General features: G+C 38.0%; 1 protein-coding gene across 1 annotated transcript; it reads right to left on the bottom strand.

Annotated features, from left to right (window-relative positions):
- Nucleotides 1–12,581: 12,581 nt before the first annotated feature.
- On the bottom strand, nucleotides 12,582–13,930 carry LOC129769396 (39S ribosomal protein L50, mitochondrial). Its single transcript, XM_055771647.1, has 4 exons — nucleotides 13,791–13,930; nucleotides 13,195–13,388; nucleotides 12,937–13,136; nucleotides 12,582–12,872 (listed from the first exon to the last, which is right to left on the bottom strand). The coding sequence occupies exons 1-4, from the start codon at nucleotides 13,851–13,853 to the stop codon at nucleotides 12,637–12,639; spliced, it is 693 nt and encodes a 230-aa protein (XP_055627622.1). The 5' UTR covers nucleotides 13,854–13,930; the 3' UTR covers nucleotides 12,582–12,636.
- Nucleotides 13,931–18,932: the final 5,002 nt, after the last annotated feature.

The raw sequence follows: 18,932 nt of genomic DNA, 5'->3' as shown, positions 1-18,932 counted from the left end.
ATATTCGTTATATAAGTTCGCGCTAGTGTAAACGGTTGATGCGATTTCTATAAATCTTATCATATTTCATCACACGAATATATCACTAGTCTAAACCCACCCTTACACGGTAAATATTATTGACAATATGATGACATTTGAGAGCATAATGACAGTTAAATACAGCCGACAGCGCAGAAATCCGTAATTTCTGATTCTCGATCAGGGATGTCAGGTGATTTTTTCAGATATCTTCACCAAGGCGCCTAGAAGTATATCCTAAGGTGAGGCCGTTTCGTCACTAAGTTGGTTAGGAGATCGATATTTGAAAACAGTACGGAAGAAAGCAAAGGGGAATTATTTGCCTGTAGCGTGAAAGAGACAGACTGATCACGAGCGAGCTTCGGCACTAGCGTATTGTGTTTTGTTTACAAACAAAACACAGTAGACTTCCAAAATGGCTTAAGAGTGATTTTAGCAAGTTGGCCCTCCTCAGGATATACTTCCAGGCGCCTTGGTTAATGATGGGGCTTACCCGTTCCTTTTCGAAGGATTTTCCACCACCGATGAACGACGGCCCAGAAGAAGCGTTGCAATGGCGGAATACACCGACGCTGACTATCCGTTGAATTGTTGACCCCAACGATGGGATGCTCGGCCACTTGTTCGCTGCAAGTTGTGCCTGATGCAGTTCTGTTGCACTGGTCAACTGCACAAGAACGATTTCCAGTGAATTCCCTTCACTATCGAATCACTATGGAAATTCTTTCTTTGACCACTTTGACCACGACTGAACAAGAAGGGAGCAAGAGGATTGACTTCACTCTTCAACGATATATTTTGTACTGACCTATTCTTAACAATAGTTTCCTATCCTAGCTACTATATACAGTGACCACTACTAGTGGACGTTGAATTGAATTGTTCTCTTCTCACAATTATCTTCGTTACAAAATTCTAGGGTGACCCTTTCAGATTGGGTTCTAAATGCATGATAGATTTGATATAAGTTTAGGTAACATAGGAAATAAGTTCAAATACATTTAAGTTCATTTAGTATTAAGTAAAGATATTTAGTATAAGATAGATTTAGTCTTTAGGGCATGGCAATATTCATCAGTTAATTTCTTACTGATATTGTTATATGGCGCGTTTTATTAAACTTTCCTTGAGATTTTGAAGTTTATTTCAAATAATGTGAGCGAAGAATACTCATGAGTTTGGAAATGATAATTGACTGGCTGAACCGTTGATTGAGTGAATATCGCCCCAATTCTTCCACAAAAACGGAACTATGAGTGTTCTATTAAGGTGGACTGAAATGCCAAAAAATAGAATGGATGTCTCTTATTTGTCAAACAATTTTTATAAATAACTCAATATGTGTATTTCAGCTTTGATGCTTTGGTTTTAACTCAATCCATATCCATGTAGCTAATTATTGAAACGGTATTTATCCGGAACACCTTCGATTTGTGAATTGGTTGAAAATAAACCAAGAAAACGACACGTAAACAAAAGCCTTGATTCTTTTGACGATATTTTCGACCAATAGTAGGTATTTTATGGAAATAATATCTCTCAAAAGTTAACATACACTCAAGGCGCGTAGAAGTATATCCTAAGGTGGGCCAACTTGCTAAAACCACTCTTCAGCCATCTTGGAAGTCTACTGTGTTTTGTTTGTAAACAAAACACAATACGCTAGTGCCGAAGCTCGCTCCTGATCAGTCTGTCTCTTTCACGCTTCAAGAAAATAATTCCCCTTCTGCTTTCTTCCGTACTGTTTCCATATACCGCTCCCCTAACTAACTTAGTGACGAAACGGCCTCACCTAGTACCATAGACCCGTCTTGCATACACTATCATAATGAAATGTCTTCACATACTTTATAATGGATGAACAGGGATGACAGGTTTGAAGACATGTCTTCATTTTGAAGACATTTGACTTACAGTGAAGACATTTGATAATTATAATGTCAAAAATCAAATGTCTTCACTATAAGCCAAATGTCTTCAAAATGAAGACATGTCTTCAAACCTGTCATCCCTGTTCTCGATCATCAATATCGTGACATCTTTATATAGGGTTGGGGAAAAAGAAATGTCGTATTTCTGATCGGAATTTGACGCTTTATTTAAGATACTTAAAATTATCCAATTTATGTCAAATATGCATTGTTCGCAAACTTGTTGCCATTTAGAAGGTAACTTCATTATCCCCCCTTTATAAAACCCCCCTCTTTATTTGCAAAAAACTCAGACAGCCAGTTTTCGCAAGCCTCTTTTGAGGCCAACTTAGTATCACCAAGAGCGTTCTGCATGGACCGGAAGAGATGATAATCACTTGGAGCCAAGTCCGGACTATACGGTGGGTGCAATAGGACATCCCATTCGAACCCCCGTAGCTTCTGGCGGGTCATCAAAGATGTGTGAAGCCGAGCGTTGTCCTGATGGAAAACAACACCATTCCTATTGATAATTTCTTGCCGCTTCTGGTCAATCGCCTGCTTCAAAAGGTCAAGCTGCTCACAGTAGAGAACCGAGTTGAGGGCCATAGTTGAGCAGCTCATAGTGGATGATTTCCTTTCAAACCCACCAAACACACAGCAAAACCTTCCTGGCCGTCAATCCGGGTTTGGGCTGGCTCACCGCGCTTCAACCACGACTTTTTTCGCTTTAGGTTGTCGTACGTGATCCACTTTTCATCACCAGTCACCACCTTTTTCAAAAATGGGTCGAGTTTGTTCCGTTTCAGCAGTGCATCGCAGGCGTTGATTCGGTCTAAAAATTTTTTTGCGTCAACTCTAGCTTTTTTTGGAATCCAATCTTCTGCAAATGGTTCCAAACGGTTTTATGGTCTATACTCAGTTCCTGGCCAATCGAGCGAGTGCTCACATGCCGGTCTACTTGGATGATTTCAACGATTTTATCGGTTTCCACGACGATTAACCTACCAGTACGGGGTGTATCTTCGACAGCCACTACACCAGAACGAAATCGATCAAACCAACGCTGTGCTGTGCGAATCGTTACAGTATCGGGTCAATAAACTTCACGAATTTTCCAGCTTCCAGGTCCCGTTCCACCAAACGTAGTCGAATGGTACAATTGGAAAGGGCCAGATCCAACATTTCGTTAACACTCCTATACTCGCGCATTGGTCTGTCAGACCGAGAAATCAATGATTCGTTTATTTCTCAGAAAATATCAACACTACGATTTTGCGGTTCTCCCTAGCTTCGTTATTCGTCATTCATCATCGTTTAGCGTATTGCATATATTGGTACAAAGTGGACGTGTCCTCTTTTTTAACACTTTCGGTCTGACACACCGACGCGAGTAAAGGAGTAACTTTTTTGGACAAGTGACTTTTTTCATATTCTAGAATATTGTTGAATGAAATGTATAAATTAATGTTAGTGGCGTGGAATATTTATTGAATATAATGCATAAGATTATCACCGGAATATTCTTATTTGATTTCATTCCTTTTTGTAACTGGATTGAACGGATCCATATATTAACTATTCGTCGCTATACTCGTCGTTAGATTCATACATAAATAATTGACTTTCGTATAGTTATTCGCTAAATATAATGGTCATACATACACACTTGTGAAAAAATTTCACTTGTGGAAGAATTGTAAACAGTAAACTATAAACTAATCGGTGGCCTATGGTAATTTTTAACAGTTACAGTTTTGGGGATATTTTTTTATAATGAACAATATCGACAAGAAATCACGGAAAAGGAAAGGAAGTTCCTAGAAATCCTTTTATATCATCTTTTTATGCCCTATCTAAAAAAGGCATTAATTCTTAGTTTACCAAGAATACAGAAACAAAGAATGTTAGAAATGTGCAAACTTTATATTCCAGAACCTTTATCATCTGGTGACTATCTAGAAGGTCATTATACATTCTTCTCTTCGATAAAAGACCAGAAAAACACGCAACAACTGCATGAAATGTATAAAATTATTTGTTTCGAGCATGTAGTTATGCTATGTTCTGATTCTTACTCCAATGAAACCACAATCGATGAATACGTTTTTATGTTATTTTATAGCTCTTCATACTCCCATGAATTATATTCAGCTGCTTACTTTTAATCAATAACAGTGAAAAATTCGAATTTCGTTATTTGTGTTGGAGTATCGAAAATTACTCTGTTTTGAGGAGGCTGAATAAGATGACTATTAAAACATAATAAAGACGAAGAAAACATATTTTTTGGAGTTCTTTTAATTAATTCTGGAATTAATTCTTCAAATAAATGCCAATAAAGCTTGAAAAATACACAATGATAACATTACAGAGAAGTTCAATTTTTGGTCTGTGACACCGTGCGCGAGTTTACGTGTTATGATTTTGCACGCGAGTACAGGAGGGTTAATCGCCCGAATGGTCATTCGTGGTTTTGACGTAGGACTACGTCTTTCATTTCTATACCGGGGTGTAAAATCAAAGTTTCGAAAACGAAAGCGTTACGCCGGAGACCGAGATTTTGAGAGTTAATATCTCCTAAACAACTGCACCACAATAGATCAAACTAATGGTCGCAGTGGTTCAATGCTCCTACAGAAGAAACAACTGAACAAAATGGTATGATAAACACTTCATTCGAAAGATAAAATGTCTACGCGTTCTATACTTGTTACTTTCGGATCCAAAAACTTGTTTCAATAGTCTTAAATTTGCTTTCAAAATAGGCTATTGAAATCACCAATCGGTATATAAGCGAGCGGCGCTCGGAAATCCACTCAGTTCTAATTGAACAGCGATTGGAGCATGTTGTCGCTGTTGCGGTGAAGCTCTTTATTTATCATGAAAGCGCGGATGAACGGTGTCACCAAGAGCCTGTTTGTGCACCCTAGGCCAGAAGGGAATCTATCAGGAGGAGAGTGATGCCACAAACGGTTCCCTGGGAAGACATCGCTACACACACATACACGCGCGGCTATTAACAGGTGGTTATCGAGTTGGCATTAACCACTGGTGGGCTTCCAGTATCGAGGAAAATGTGGAAATATCTAATCGTTACTGAAAATAATCTGCCAGTTCCTTTGGGAATTTTCAAAATATATTCATGTGAAAGAGTTTATTTGAATGTTTTCTATCCATGTAACACTGTGACCAAATACATTTGGTTTTGTGATTTTTCAATCAATCGCAATTAACAGGATAGCTTCTGAAGATTATTCTTCCCCATCAGTAGGATATTTCCGTATCCAATATTGTATGCGCCCGCAATCGATTATTGCTCAGTCGCCGGAAGTTCCGAGCTCAGAGAGTTCATTCCCCTCTAGTTTGCCTTCCAAATTGCCATCGTAAACCACACCTTCTCTCGATTCAATCACACACAAAAAGCATACTTAAGCGATATTCTGGTGGTGAGACACATTCATTTTTCGTGAGGACATCGACAAGACAACATCGTTGCCTAACGTGCTGGAGGAGGTGGACGGCGAAGGATCGACACATACACGCGCAGAACTCTTTCCGATAGGATGCCATTCAGCATCGAGAACGATCCGGAAAGATCTAATCATTGCTGGAAAATAATCTGCCACTTCCTTTGGGAATTTTCAAAATATATTCATGTGAAAGAGTTTAATTGAATGTTTTCCATCCATGTTACACTGTGACCAAATATGTTTCAATCAAGTGCTATTAACAGGTGGTTATCGAGTTGGCATTAACCACTGGTGGGCTTCCAGTATCGAGGAAAATGTGGAAATATCTTATCGTTACTGAAAATAATCTGCCAGTTCCTCTGGGAATTTAAAAATACATTCATGTGAAAGAGTTTATTTGATTGTTTTCTATCCATATAACACTGTGACCAAATACATTTGGTTTTGTGATTTTTCAATCAATCGCAATTAACAGGATAGCTTCTGAAGATTATTCTTCCCCATCAGTAGGATATTTTCGTATCCAATATTGGATGCATAAAACCTTGTGCCTCCAACATAACGCTTTCGTTTTCGAAGTCCCCCAAATATTCATTCATTCAGAATGAATTCAGATTCAACTTCAAACAAATGATCTCTAAATCAACGATAGTCCTACGTCACCCTTGCGGTTATACCATAGATATAACCCACTTCCTGTTTTTTTTACGTAGAACTACATCTTACATTAAGAGTCAAATCAGAAAACAGGTCACGTTTTTATGAAATAATGTTAATATTAATAACTATTTTTGCTGCGAACGGATTTTAACGTTTTGCATAACCATCGAATCGGAAATTTTCTAAGATTTGTTTGATATGCTATACATTACAATCCCATAGTCTGTATATAGTTAAATTGATGAAAATTGGAAGCATTCCCATTTCCCCATACTTTTGTTCTGTCCATTTATGTGCATTCCCGAACAGAGCTGTCAATAACGAGCAATAAAGAGAACAAGAAGAAGAATAGAAACAACAAAGGGGGATAGCGAAAAGAGAATAATTGCGAAGTGAGTAAGCTGTCACTAGCGTATAAGTATTGCATCTCCTCTAAGGAAAATCCAGAATCTCTCTGTGCCCGAAACAACAAAGGTCGCTTACTCTGCCCGTTTTGTGTTTTATGTTTCCTCTCGAGCTATGAACGCTAGTGAATATTTCACTCGAAGTTTATCTCTGCAACTGTGTACATCTGTTAGACGCGTGTTTGATGCTTGTTGAATGGCGATGCACGGAAGATGCCTCTCGTTAAATACTCAGTGCAATGCGTACATTGATATAAAGAAACAAATTGCGACATATGACCAATTAGTGTATTGTTCTCGCAAAGGCAAGAAAAAATCGTTGCTTCTCGAAATGATTCTACAAAACCACGTAAGCCATGAAACCTTTTCAGGGTCCCCTAAGCGTTATTTATGAATTTTCGACATATTCGCAAATAATATCCGAAATAATTAACCAACGAATTTAAAAAAAATGCGTAGTCCTACGCCCTAAGCGGTCGTGTCTCGGATACAACTGAATTCGATAATTGTTTCATTCAATCAATACAAATAAATGATTAAACGTAACTATCCCGAATGGGTTATTTGAACTGATTGTGAACTTAAGATGACCTACGAATTAGAAAGTTATCGTAATCCATGTTAAATCGGCGTTAATTTTGTGAAAGAGTGAGAGTGAGAGTTATGAAACACTGGAATTTTAGTTTTTTGAACGTTCCGCGCCTGAACACAACAATAATATTGAAATGGCCAGTCTTATAAATGAAGATAGTTATTGTATTCTACACCGACTTCAATCGACTTCTTGCATATCTCTGGAAACTCAGAAAAAAGAAGTGGTCCTATAGTTGTGAAACGTAGTGTATCAGGCTTGTCCAAACCTAATTTTGGTATCAGAATTAAAATGAGGTAAAATGAGTATCCTTAAGTATCTCAAAGTCAAAAAACAAAATTGGTCAGAGGATAAGAAGGGTGAGTGTGGGATATTGTTTATACATTGTGAATTTTACATAATATGGAAACATAACTGAAGCACACATATTAAAAAAAACTGGATGAAACTGAATGATATTTGAAAAAACTGGAAGATTTTAGAAATTAACTGTTTGACTGCACTAAGAGAAATAAATAGTAAATATATCAAATTTTTTGGCAAATACTTCCAATTTATAGTCATTTTCAATCGTACTAATAAACATACATGTCAAGCAGAACCATGATTCATAAGCTCAATATCGGCTACATTCTCCCGCCGAAAATGCGCGTATTGAAATTATATCCTTATTATACCTCCGTATTCCCTTATGGCAACAATAAAAATGGTTAATCTAAGTGGTGCGGACTCAATCCACTTCATTTTCAAGCAAATTCATGCATGTTTTCAAGCGATTTCTTGCAATAAATTCTCAGACCACCAGGGATGCCAGATTTACAAATATGTTTGTAAATTTACAGACATATCTGTTTTATTTTTGTTGTAGACTTTTTGGATATAACAATATTTCACAGGTTTTTGAAAAATAAGAGGCTTTATTCATCACACCAAAGATATTCGTCTCACCATATGACATTTTTCCACAGTTTTAATACAGAAAAGTTATTATATTTTATATCAATACATTTATATCAATACACATGACGTTAGACCAGCGATACTCAACCTGCGGCCCGGCAGTCTTTCTGGTTGGCCCATCTGGTGTGTATGAAGTTTGAAACCCGTACTTTTGCCCTGACATCATTGCAAACGAAAGAGAGGATACGATTATTCACAATCAATGAAAAATTGCATTCTCTGCAGGTAAGGAAAAATCTTGAATGAAAATTGTCTCTGATAATTTTTTTCTGTTCTAGATAAGATTGTTTTGCTGAAATGCAAGGAGATTTATTGAAAAATAGTTAAGTTAGGGTCAGGACTATGTCTTCTAAGTATTTAAACAACATCGAATAAAAATTTTCATTCTATTTTCAACAACTTACATTCGCTCTCGGGTCTGCTTATAACGAAATATGGGTTACTGTTCGATATTGTTACCACAGACATGGTTCATGACCATGTGGTGATCTAAGACTTGTATAGCCTCGCATGGCGGATGGAAAATATACACTGCATTTTCTTATAAATTTCATCAACGACAAGACCGCAAGCCTTGGTGGATGTCCAATATATCAACGAAGAAATACTGATTTTTATAAAAATTAACAACGCGTATGTACGTGTATGTATGTATGTGTAGATCGTTGAAACATTTAAACACACCTACAACACATAGGTTATTAAGTGGTCTGAAAAATCAATTTTTTCCACTTATTCCCAAAAATGACAAATGAAACTTAATAAGTTTTGAATCACTGAACTGATTTGACCTAGCCTTTTATCAAAAAATATTTAACTTGCGAAAAAAATAATTATATTTTAGTAATTATTGATTGCAGTCGTATTTTTATTTTTTTATGACTTTGGACTAGAGGGCGCTATATATTTTTTATATTTTTTCTTGAAAGCTGAGGATTTTTTTACATAACATATATCGATATCAGAGATGCTATTTTTTTTGGTTTTTTAGTAATGATTTTTCAAAGTTAACCGGTGGTCCGAAAAATCATTTTTCCCCCTTTGTCCAAAAATAACATTCTGCAAAAAATCATAACATTTTAACTACTGAACCGATTTAGATGATCGATATATTAAATGGAAGCCAATAAGCAAAATTTGAAAAAATATCGCACTTGCGGGAAGTTTGGATTCTAGTAGCATAGGTCTAGTTTAGGCACATATGAATATTGATCGAAGACTTAAAACATGTTAAATTTACAAAGTTATAACTTAAAAACGATAATTATAGCATGTCTGATATCGAGATATGTTAGGTAAATAATACTCAGCTTTCCATGAAAAATATAAAAAAATAGCGCTCCTATCTTTAAGTAAAATCTTTTCATAGAAAAATAACTCGTAAGCTTCAATTTGATATGTCGATGATAGCAATCGGTCCAATAGTTCAAAAGTTATGACTTTTTGTAGTGGGAGAAATGGGGAAAAATTGTTTTCGAACCATCGATTAGTTTTGAAGAATCATATTTCAAAAACGAAAAAAATAGCATCTCTGATACCGAGATATTTTATGTAAAAATTATCAGCTTTCAAGAAAAAATATAGAAAAAAGCGCCCCCTGGTCCAAAGCCATGAATAAATTAAAAAACGACTACACTCAATAATTGCGAAAATAGGATCGATATTATCTGCAAGTTCAATATTTCTCAATTAAAGCTCATTGGCTTGAATTTGATATGTCGATCAGCTAAATCGGTTAAGTGGTTCGAAAGTTATAAATTTTTGAAAAAAGTCATTTTGGGAAAAAGTGGAAAAAAAATGAGTGGGTTATATCTATGATATAACCGCAAGGTTCACGTGGAACTACCTTAGCTTAGCAATCATTCGTTTGTATTGATTAAATTCTTGATTGAATGAAACAGTTTCCAAATTCAATTGAGTTCAATATATTTGCTCTGTTAGTGAAAAAAATGAACAAATGCCGTGTAAAGTCAATTCATTTATTGTGATTGATTGTTCTTCGTTACAAGTAAATTTAATGACGGACCTTTTACGTTTGGTATGATGACTAGAACAAAATATATGTACGGAAGAATTATCAAACGTTTGATGAACCAGCCTAAGGCTGAAAATCTTTCCAATAAAGACAACAACAAAATTATCAAACGATTATTTTATTTTACATTTCCCTCTGAAGTTTACATCCCAAAAGTGTACATACTTCTCGAATCTCGAATTTGCTTGAAACTGGGAAGTTCATTCGCTTCTAGTGGCTGCACGATTTTCCCAGGTTCCTAAGTTTAGAAGATCATGTTAGGACAGACATATTCCACTCTGCACAAAGGCAAGCGAGGACAAAAGTACTCGCAGTTTGCATTTATTTGCAGAGCCGATTTCCCCAGAAACCTCGGTTTTGAAGTCTGTGTTAGGGAAACACATTTCAATCGGAACAAAAATACCCCCGATTTGTATGAATTCGCAATGCCGATTTCCCCACGCTCCATGGATTTGAAGTGTGTGTTAGGGAAACACATTCCAGTCGGAACAAAAATACCCCCGACTTGCATGAATTTGAAATACCGATTTCTCCAGGCACCTTGGTTTAGAAATCTCTATTAGGGAACACATTTCGGTGGGAACAAAAGCTCCCCCTACTTTCGTGTGTTCTTTTTCTTCTTTTTGGCTTTAAGAGGGTTTAAACTTTTCAGTTCACTCGCCTCTAGGCTCTTTCGTGTGTTTGCAATGCCGATTTCGCTGCTTGGTTTTAAAGTCTGTGTTAGGGAACATTTTTCGATGAGAACAAAAGTCCCCCTACTTTCATGTATTTGCAATGCCGATTTCCCCAAGGCTGCTTGGTTTTGAAGTCTGTGTTAGGGAAACACATTTCAATCGGAACAAAAATACCCCGATTTGTATGAATTCGCAATGCCGATTTCCCCACGCTCCATGGATTTGAAGTGTGTGTTAGGGAAACACATTCCAGTCGGAACAAAAATACCCCCGACTTGCATGAATTTGAAATACCGATTTCTCCAGGCACCTTGGTTTAGAAATCTCTATTAGGGAACACATTTCGGTGGGAACAAAAGCTCCCCCTACTATCGTGTGTTCTTTTTCTTCTTTTTGGCTTTAAGAAGGTTTAAACTTTTCAGTTCACTCGCCTCTAGGCTCTTTCGTGTGTTTGCAATGCCGATTTCGCTGCTTGGTTTTAAAGTCTGTGTTAGGGAACATTTTTCGATGAGAACAAAAGTCCCCCTACTTTCATGTATTTGCAATGCCGATTTCCCCAAGGCTGCTTGGTTTTGATGGCTGTGTTAGGGAAACCGTAAATCGGGCCAATCAAAACGATGCAGTTAGGGCGTTTAGATAACGCCTAATATTTTACAGTTATTCAATTGTTTATCTAATGAAAAACAACATTTTGTTAGTTGCGATAGATGCGTAGAAATATTCCCTATCAAGTGATGCAAACATCTCTCCTATCCAGTACGAAATGTTCGAGCTATAAGCATTCGAAATCTTTCATTTTTTCCTGCATGTTCTGTGTTTAGGTTTTCATTTTACCCTCCATATATTCCGGTTAGACGTAGTCCCACGTCAAAATTATTTCAGTCCGCATTGTTGGATCACCCTAAAATGGAAATGCGCACCCTAATGAGAAAATAAAAAAAAATACGAGTTTAATGTTTTGCGATAAAGAACAAAATTATCACTTCTGACGAAGATCTGAGAACCACTATATTGGTTAGGCATGGAATGGCTGTATATATATATACAAAATACAATGTTACGTGCCACGCGATGTACAAAGTATTAATGAATATGTGAAAATTAACGTTAAAAGACATTTCTGTAGATCTGCACGCTTTTACAGACTTTTCCACATTTTTAACAGACATTCACATGTTTTTACAGACTTTTTTTAAAAATCATCTGGCATCTCTCCCTTCCACTTTTTATCGAATATTTTCAAATCGCAGGAGTAAACATTTACGTGACTCTGACTTCGTTTGTTTTTATTTCGTTCGGAAAACGTTATGTCAAAGAGAGGGGACATTAAAAATGCGTTGCTCAGTGAAAGGCTGAGATGCTCTTTCAGAGATGGAATGGTTAATTGAACAATTGACGGAAAAATGTAGCTCGTTCATTTTATAATTTTGATTATGTTTGCCCTTGACAACAATACCTCTTTTATAGTGTTGATTATCATAAGAAAAATAACACTCCTGATCGTTGGATCTCTTTTAACATTTCAATTGGATCTTTTTTGACAGCCGTTTTGATTCAGTCCGCACTACCTAGTGGTTAATACGCGCTTTTCTCACCAGTTTTAAGATATGACAACATTCACGTTTACTAATGTTATCGAGTAAAATATACTAACCTCTGGTAGGGATGCGGGTTTGTTGACAACTACTAAGTTTGCATTACCAAATGTATTTGGTAGTTTTCGACCGAGGATTTTTCCAAGTGTGGATAGAGAGACAAAAACTGGACGAATCCAGTTTAAACTAGAACATTGGCAACGCTGGATATAACCCACTCATTTTTTTAGTGCCCATCGCTGTACTTAAACTAAAAGTTCGGGTTAATAATGGATTTTATCATTGACTGCTTTATTCATACAACAACGATAACTAGGGCCACGATTTTTTCGCCGCATGGCCTCTGTATTTGTCTTTGTACTTCAGACCCGTAACGATAGTGGAACTTTTCGGGAAAGCCGATTTCCCTCCGAACATTGTGTCAGTTTCCGGATGGAAACGAATGTACTCGTGCTGAATGTGTAGATTCTCCGGCAGCTCAACGGGTTTGAGGGATTCCAATGGTAAAGTAGTGCTCACCGGAGTTTGATAAAAATCAATGGTATCGTCTTGAAATATAAGATGGAACACATGTTTTGCGAACGCTATCAACATAAGCCGACATCAACTTACCCATGGTGTTTATTTCGTGCAGTCGGGAATTAGGGACAGAATGTTTAAAGGCATTGTAGCAGGCTGCGAGAAATTCAAACTTTAGTTCGTTAGTGGTGAAACTTTGCTTCCGATCGGAAAGTTTGAGGGTGTTTCCAATTGCCACTATTGTAGACTCAACATTTTCTGGCGGAGAATACGGCTTTACTGGACGAAGATAACTGAAATAAATAAGATCATTTTTTACGGCTGTCCAGCGATTTGGCCAGCAGGACTCACCCTCGGGAGGCCAACGATTGTCCTACCGACTGAACTGTTTGACCAGTTACGGAAGCTCCCTCTTCCAGGGCTTCGTATTCAGCCCTCATTTGCATAGATTTGGTGTCATTCCGTGCTTTATCCGTAATTTCGACTTTCTTGAATGGTTTGATCCGATTGGCGCTTGCATAACAGCGGACATTGTGTGCTGCTTCCTGGTGATTCGTGATTCATTTGGGCCCCACATGTGGATCGTTTGCAGCGTAACCGATTTGACATAAACGCGTGAGTGAGTGGCATCATCGATAAACATAGTCCCGGCGCAAGCATGACACATGAAATAAGCATTGAGTTAATCGAATTAAAACAGTACCGTATACTAAAACTATAAAATTATTCATCCGCAAGTGGAACAGAATCCGATTGGATTAAACAAAAACACACATGATTGTTGATTGACGGTCGGTTCGAAAAGATGAATTTTGAGTTCGTTACGAAGGCACTCACTAACTCGTAAACACAGTACACAATTTGTCAAAAACTCAGCAAGGTGTTCTACTATCAGAATTATATATTGCAGAATAAATAGCAGTGCAAAGAAACTCTAAATTACTTACAATTTTCGAACCGAATTGTATGAATGTTCGGCCTAGCACAGAATTTCTTAATATCGCTGCCATGCTCACAAATGGGTTGCACTTTTAACAGAACCGACACAGAAAATAATAGACCGCTGTCAGATGAGAGTGAGTTACGTCATTGGCGGGCTCTCATTTCCAGTTCGAATCGTGGAAAGCAATAATAGGAGAATCGTGGTACATTCAATTGATTTGATAGTATTGTTAATAGTCAATTAATAATTATCAATTAAGTCATGCGGAGTCAATCAAGTTTATTTGTTAAGTAAATTTGCTTGAAAAAAACTTTTGTAATCTTCCATTGTCTGACACATTTTTCCGATCGAATGAACAAACGTTTTCGTGTCGTATTTACGTTTGTGTCCGAACCGGAGTTTTACCAAAGAAAGGCAGTTCGATTGGAAATGCGTTGCCCAGTGAATACCCAAAGGCTACCCAAAGATGGATTTTGAATGTGTTCCTGTTCGTTCAGCTTGAATCTGGAGGAAATCCTTATGACTTCACTTCCAACGATCCAGGTGCTTATGGGTAAAGTGACCAGATGGTCAAAGGTCTAACGCGGGACACAAAAAAAAACAAAACGTTATGTATATACGTTATGTGAAAATAAACTATAGTTTAGCGAGTCTCATTCATTCGTGAAATACTTAACATGTGTCCTTGCAATTAAACCTGATCTGTATTATTTCTTTCTAAGTATCGTCATTCAGTTGTGATTTTTCGGTGGTTTAGATTTTGTTTGCGCCTGAAAATCACTGGCTCAGTTAGAGCATTAAAGCCTAGCAAGCACGATTCAAATTCAACCATTTCAATGGGAACAGCCCATTATGACAAAAGATCACTGGAGATAATATAATCGGCTGGAGATAAACATTGTCGCGTAGACCGTCAACCTTCCCAACATACCCCAGCTGCGGCCTATAGAAAACTTTTAAGTGAATAGCCAAAATGGAGAGATAGCTGACTACCAAAGCCACGGAAAGGTAAAAGAACATGTCGACATACATCTTTTCATCAGCCATGATTGATGTTTCGGCCAACATTTGCTTCATTTGCGATACTTCATCAAACAACCCAGCCTATTCCTGTCCAGCATACACTAGTTCTTCCGGCTTATTTAACACGTTAAGCCCTGACCGAGCTAGAGGACCGAAGATGAACTTTTTTTTTGACTCACGTTGGTCCCTGCGGATCAATACGGGACTTTTATAAAAATCATTATAAATCTTTATAAAAATCTTAAAAATAAATGTTTATAAAAATTAATTTTCCGCTGTCGTTTCCTGTTAACACTCTCTAAACAAAAAGTCCACTGTCGGTGCGATGAAACCAGCTCAACGCATTAATCGTTGAATGCATTGGAAGCGCTCTTGAACAGTCTGACAAATAAAAGTTACGCAGAAGAGATACCCCATCATGCGCAGGTTGCTATACCTGACATTCGCTGTGTCGTTCATATGCTCACCCGGACCAAGAGCGCCAATCATGCGTTCTCTCGTTCACCTCATACGCAGGCATACGATACGGTGCTCCGCTTTACTTTCACCACTCGGTGAACGCTCCACGTACACCCATCATGCGTTCGCTCGTACGGAACCATCGAACCACAGATGGGTAAAAACTTTTGCAACGCACTGATAGAAGATAAGGCTTCAAATATTAGGCTGTCAAAAAAGTCCTGCGGTATTTCCGCGAGGTGTCGTTGTAAGCGCGTAGTTCTAGTTGTATTCATTGTATCGAGTCATACTATAGCTTGTTGGAAAGGTATTTTTGCGCGCTATAATATAGTCCTAGGTAGTGTTTTGTTTGGTCAAGTCGTTCGTGAGTTATAGTGTCGCAAATATGGAGCAAAATAAAGAGAAAATCCGACATATTTTACAGTACTACTATGACAAAGGCGAAAATGCATCTCAAGCTGCCAATAACATTTGTGCAGTTTATGGACCCGATACAGTTTCCATTTCCACCGCACAACGATGGTTTCAACGTTTTCGTTCTGGTGTAGAGGTCGTCGAAGATGCACCACGCTCCGGGCCTGTCGTCGAAAATTGCGACAAAATCGCTGAATTAGCCGAGAAAGACCGGCATAGTAGCAGCCGTAGCATCGGCCAAGAACTGGGGATAAGTCATCAAACCGTTATTAACCATTTGAAGAAGCATGGATTCACAAAGAAGCTCGATGTATGGGTGCCACACACGTTGACGCAGAAAAACATCTTTGACCGTATCGACGCATGTGAATCGCTGCTGAATCGCAATAAAATCGACCCGTTTCTGAAGCGGATGGTGACTGGTGATGAAAAGTGGGTCACTTACGACAACGTGAAGCGCAAACGGTCGTGGTCGAAGCCCGCTGAAGCGGCTCAGACGGTGGCCAAGCCCTCATTAACGGCCAGAAAGGTTCTGCTGTGTGTTTGGTGGGATTGTCAAGGAATAATCCATTATGAGCTGCTTCCCTATGGCCAAACGCTCAACTCGGACCTATACTGCCAACAACTGGACCGCTTGAAGGTAGCACTCATGAAGAAGGGGCCATCTTTGATAAACAGAGGCCGCATTGTCTTCCATCAGGACAACGCCAGGCCACACACTTCTTTGGTGACGCGCCAGAAGCTCCGGGAGCTCTAATGGGGGGTTCTTTTGCATCCGCCGTATAGTCCGGACCATGGCGAACGAGCTAGGTAGTCAGAAGTTAGCCACAAAAGAGACCTGTGAAAATTGGCTATCCGAGTTTTTTGCCAATAAGGAAGCCAGCTTCTATAACAGGGGTATTATGAAGTTGGCATCTCGTTGGGAACAAGTTACCGAACAAAACGGCGCATATTTGACTTAAAAGAGATGATTGTAACTAATTTTATGAACAAATGAAAATTCAAAAAAAATACCGCAGGACTTTTTTGACAGTCTAATATTATTTTTACTACGCCACGAGTAACGCGTGATAACGGAAGTCGCGTCAAAGTCTCTCACTCTATTCTGGAAGCCACCCTACTTTCTAGATTCTTTTCAACAGACGAACAGTAGAGAACATGATTTCCAATTTCATTTCATAAAAACTATATTCACACCATATACCCTTGTGAAGTTCATCACTTAAACATTTCCAACGGATTGATTTCACTCCCTCCATTTCATGATGACAACAAAGGAAACCACTATGAATATAAGGGGGGCAATGGATGTATGGAAAAAATTTCATCATCGAATTTCAAAAACCCAATGGCCCAAAAAATTTCGGATATGATTTAGGGGTGCCTCAATGCGCTCAAAGTTTTGATCTTTTGGTCCTCAAACATCTTCCAAGTAAAGGGGAGTAAAGGAAATTTGGAAAAACGAAATTTTATTGTCAATGCCAAATGACTTAAAAATGCATGGAACGTCGAGATCTGGTGTCATCTCGAAAAAAAAATTTGACCGAAAATAGACCTTTTGGGGCTTAGCCTGAGAGGCAATGAGGGCATGAAAAAAATAATTATCGAATTTAAAGAATCCACCATGTACGTTTTGTTTATTGGCCCCAAAAAAATGACCTGTACAAAATTTCAGCTCAATCGGACATGATTTAGGAGTGCCTCAAAGCACTCTAAGTTTTGTTTTTTTCAAAAACACACCTCTAACACGCTCATATGATACTTCGATGTCCAAGTAACAACCAGAATGAATTCAGGATCGTTTTTGAAGTTTACAAAGCATATTAAAATTAAGGAAAAAAGTGTCCGAATGTGCCCCCCTCTCCCCTACTGCATGTCGCGATACTAATAGCGAATTCGTTTTTGTTCAGTTTCAACCCTAGTGCCGCACTAACTGCTGTCAAAACGTTTTTTTATTCACTCAGTTTCGCACTCAGTGTCGCACTAGTTCGCCCCGAAAGCTGTTAGTTTCGCACTGAGATGTTCCACGGGTTGGCACTCGGGTTCACCAATACAACTATACTGAACTGTCAAGTTCCGAGTATAGGGCGCTTGCAGCGTGCATATGTATTAGTGATCTGTTGGGCAGGCAAAAGTGATCGCTCCATAGGAATTATATGGAGCGACAAGATTGAGCTTTGTTTAAATAATTATTTTAGCGAAATAGTTATAAAGATTACGCGCTAATCTATATCAATAACATGCGAATATATGTTTCTTCACATAAAAATATTTACTTTTAGCGTCAAAGCCATACACACGGGGAAAAATAGAAATTTCTGTTTTGGCCATGATTCATATCAATGGAAGCAGATTGATTATTCAAAAATTTTCACAGAAATAGTGCAAACTGCACATTGCGATTGTATAGCCGGATTAGGTGAAGTGTGCTCCCATTTAGGTTTTAAGCTTTTTGCTGGTCTCGTGAAAGAATAAACTATAATGAATATTCGTGTGCAGATATCCTTAATCGGCGGCTAGTTCCGCCAAAAAAGCAGTTGATTATGTTGAAATTAAGGACATTTTCAGCCTGAAATATCAACCAACTCTCAGATATGATTTCCGAGTACCCGAATGCTCTGCGGAGAAGCTAAATACGTTTATAAGAAAATTTATCGGAAACGGAAAAAATCCATCGATTGACCAATTCATGGAAATACAAGGAAGCATTCAAACGTGAGCTCGAGACTCTGTGACTTTGATCTAGGTGCGAAAATGTTGATAATCCTTTTTCTGCCAATTTTTCGATTCCAATCTAATGGGAGAGTCGCTCAATGAACATCGCGAAATAGGTGCTAGTAAACTAAATAATATGCGTTACACAAAAACTCTTGTTCATAAAATAGCTTGCCTAACTGTTTCACAAAGTTCATGTTAGCTCTATGCACTATTAGAATGACCGTAACTCTATTTAAATCATCTACAAGAACGCCGATTGATAAAAATCCGCTTCTGCTGCATAGACACTACGAATGTAAACAAGCGAATGTGTGCCCAACACATGCTCTGCATGTATGTGTAGCAAGAGCCCTATTGTTTTGGAAAATCTGAAAATAAAGACTATGAAAATAGAAAACTTGCTGCTTTTGCTTTTGTATTTTTGGAATCGTAATCCAATTCGGATTCTGATTTTGAAGAGTATATTCGAGTAGACAGCATTAAGCTACGTGTTCTTTCATTGGGAGGCGGAAATAATGATGGATATTCAGGT

The sequence above is a fragment of the Toxorhynchites rutilus genome, chromosome 2 (genome assembly GCF_029784135.1).
Source record: "Toxorhynchites rutilus septentrionalis strain SRP chromosome 2, ASM2978413v1, whole genome shotgun sequence".
Lineage (NCBI taxonomy): Eukaryota > Metazoa > Arthropoda > Insecta > Diptera > Culicidae > Toxorhynchites > Toxorhynchites rutilus.
The sequence above is the reverse complement of the archived record's forward strand: the minus strand, read 5'-3'. Positions and strand labels throughout refer to the sequence as shown.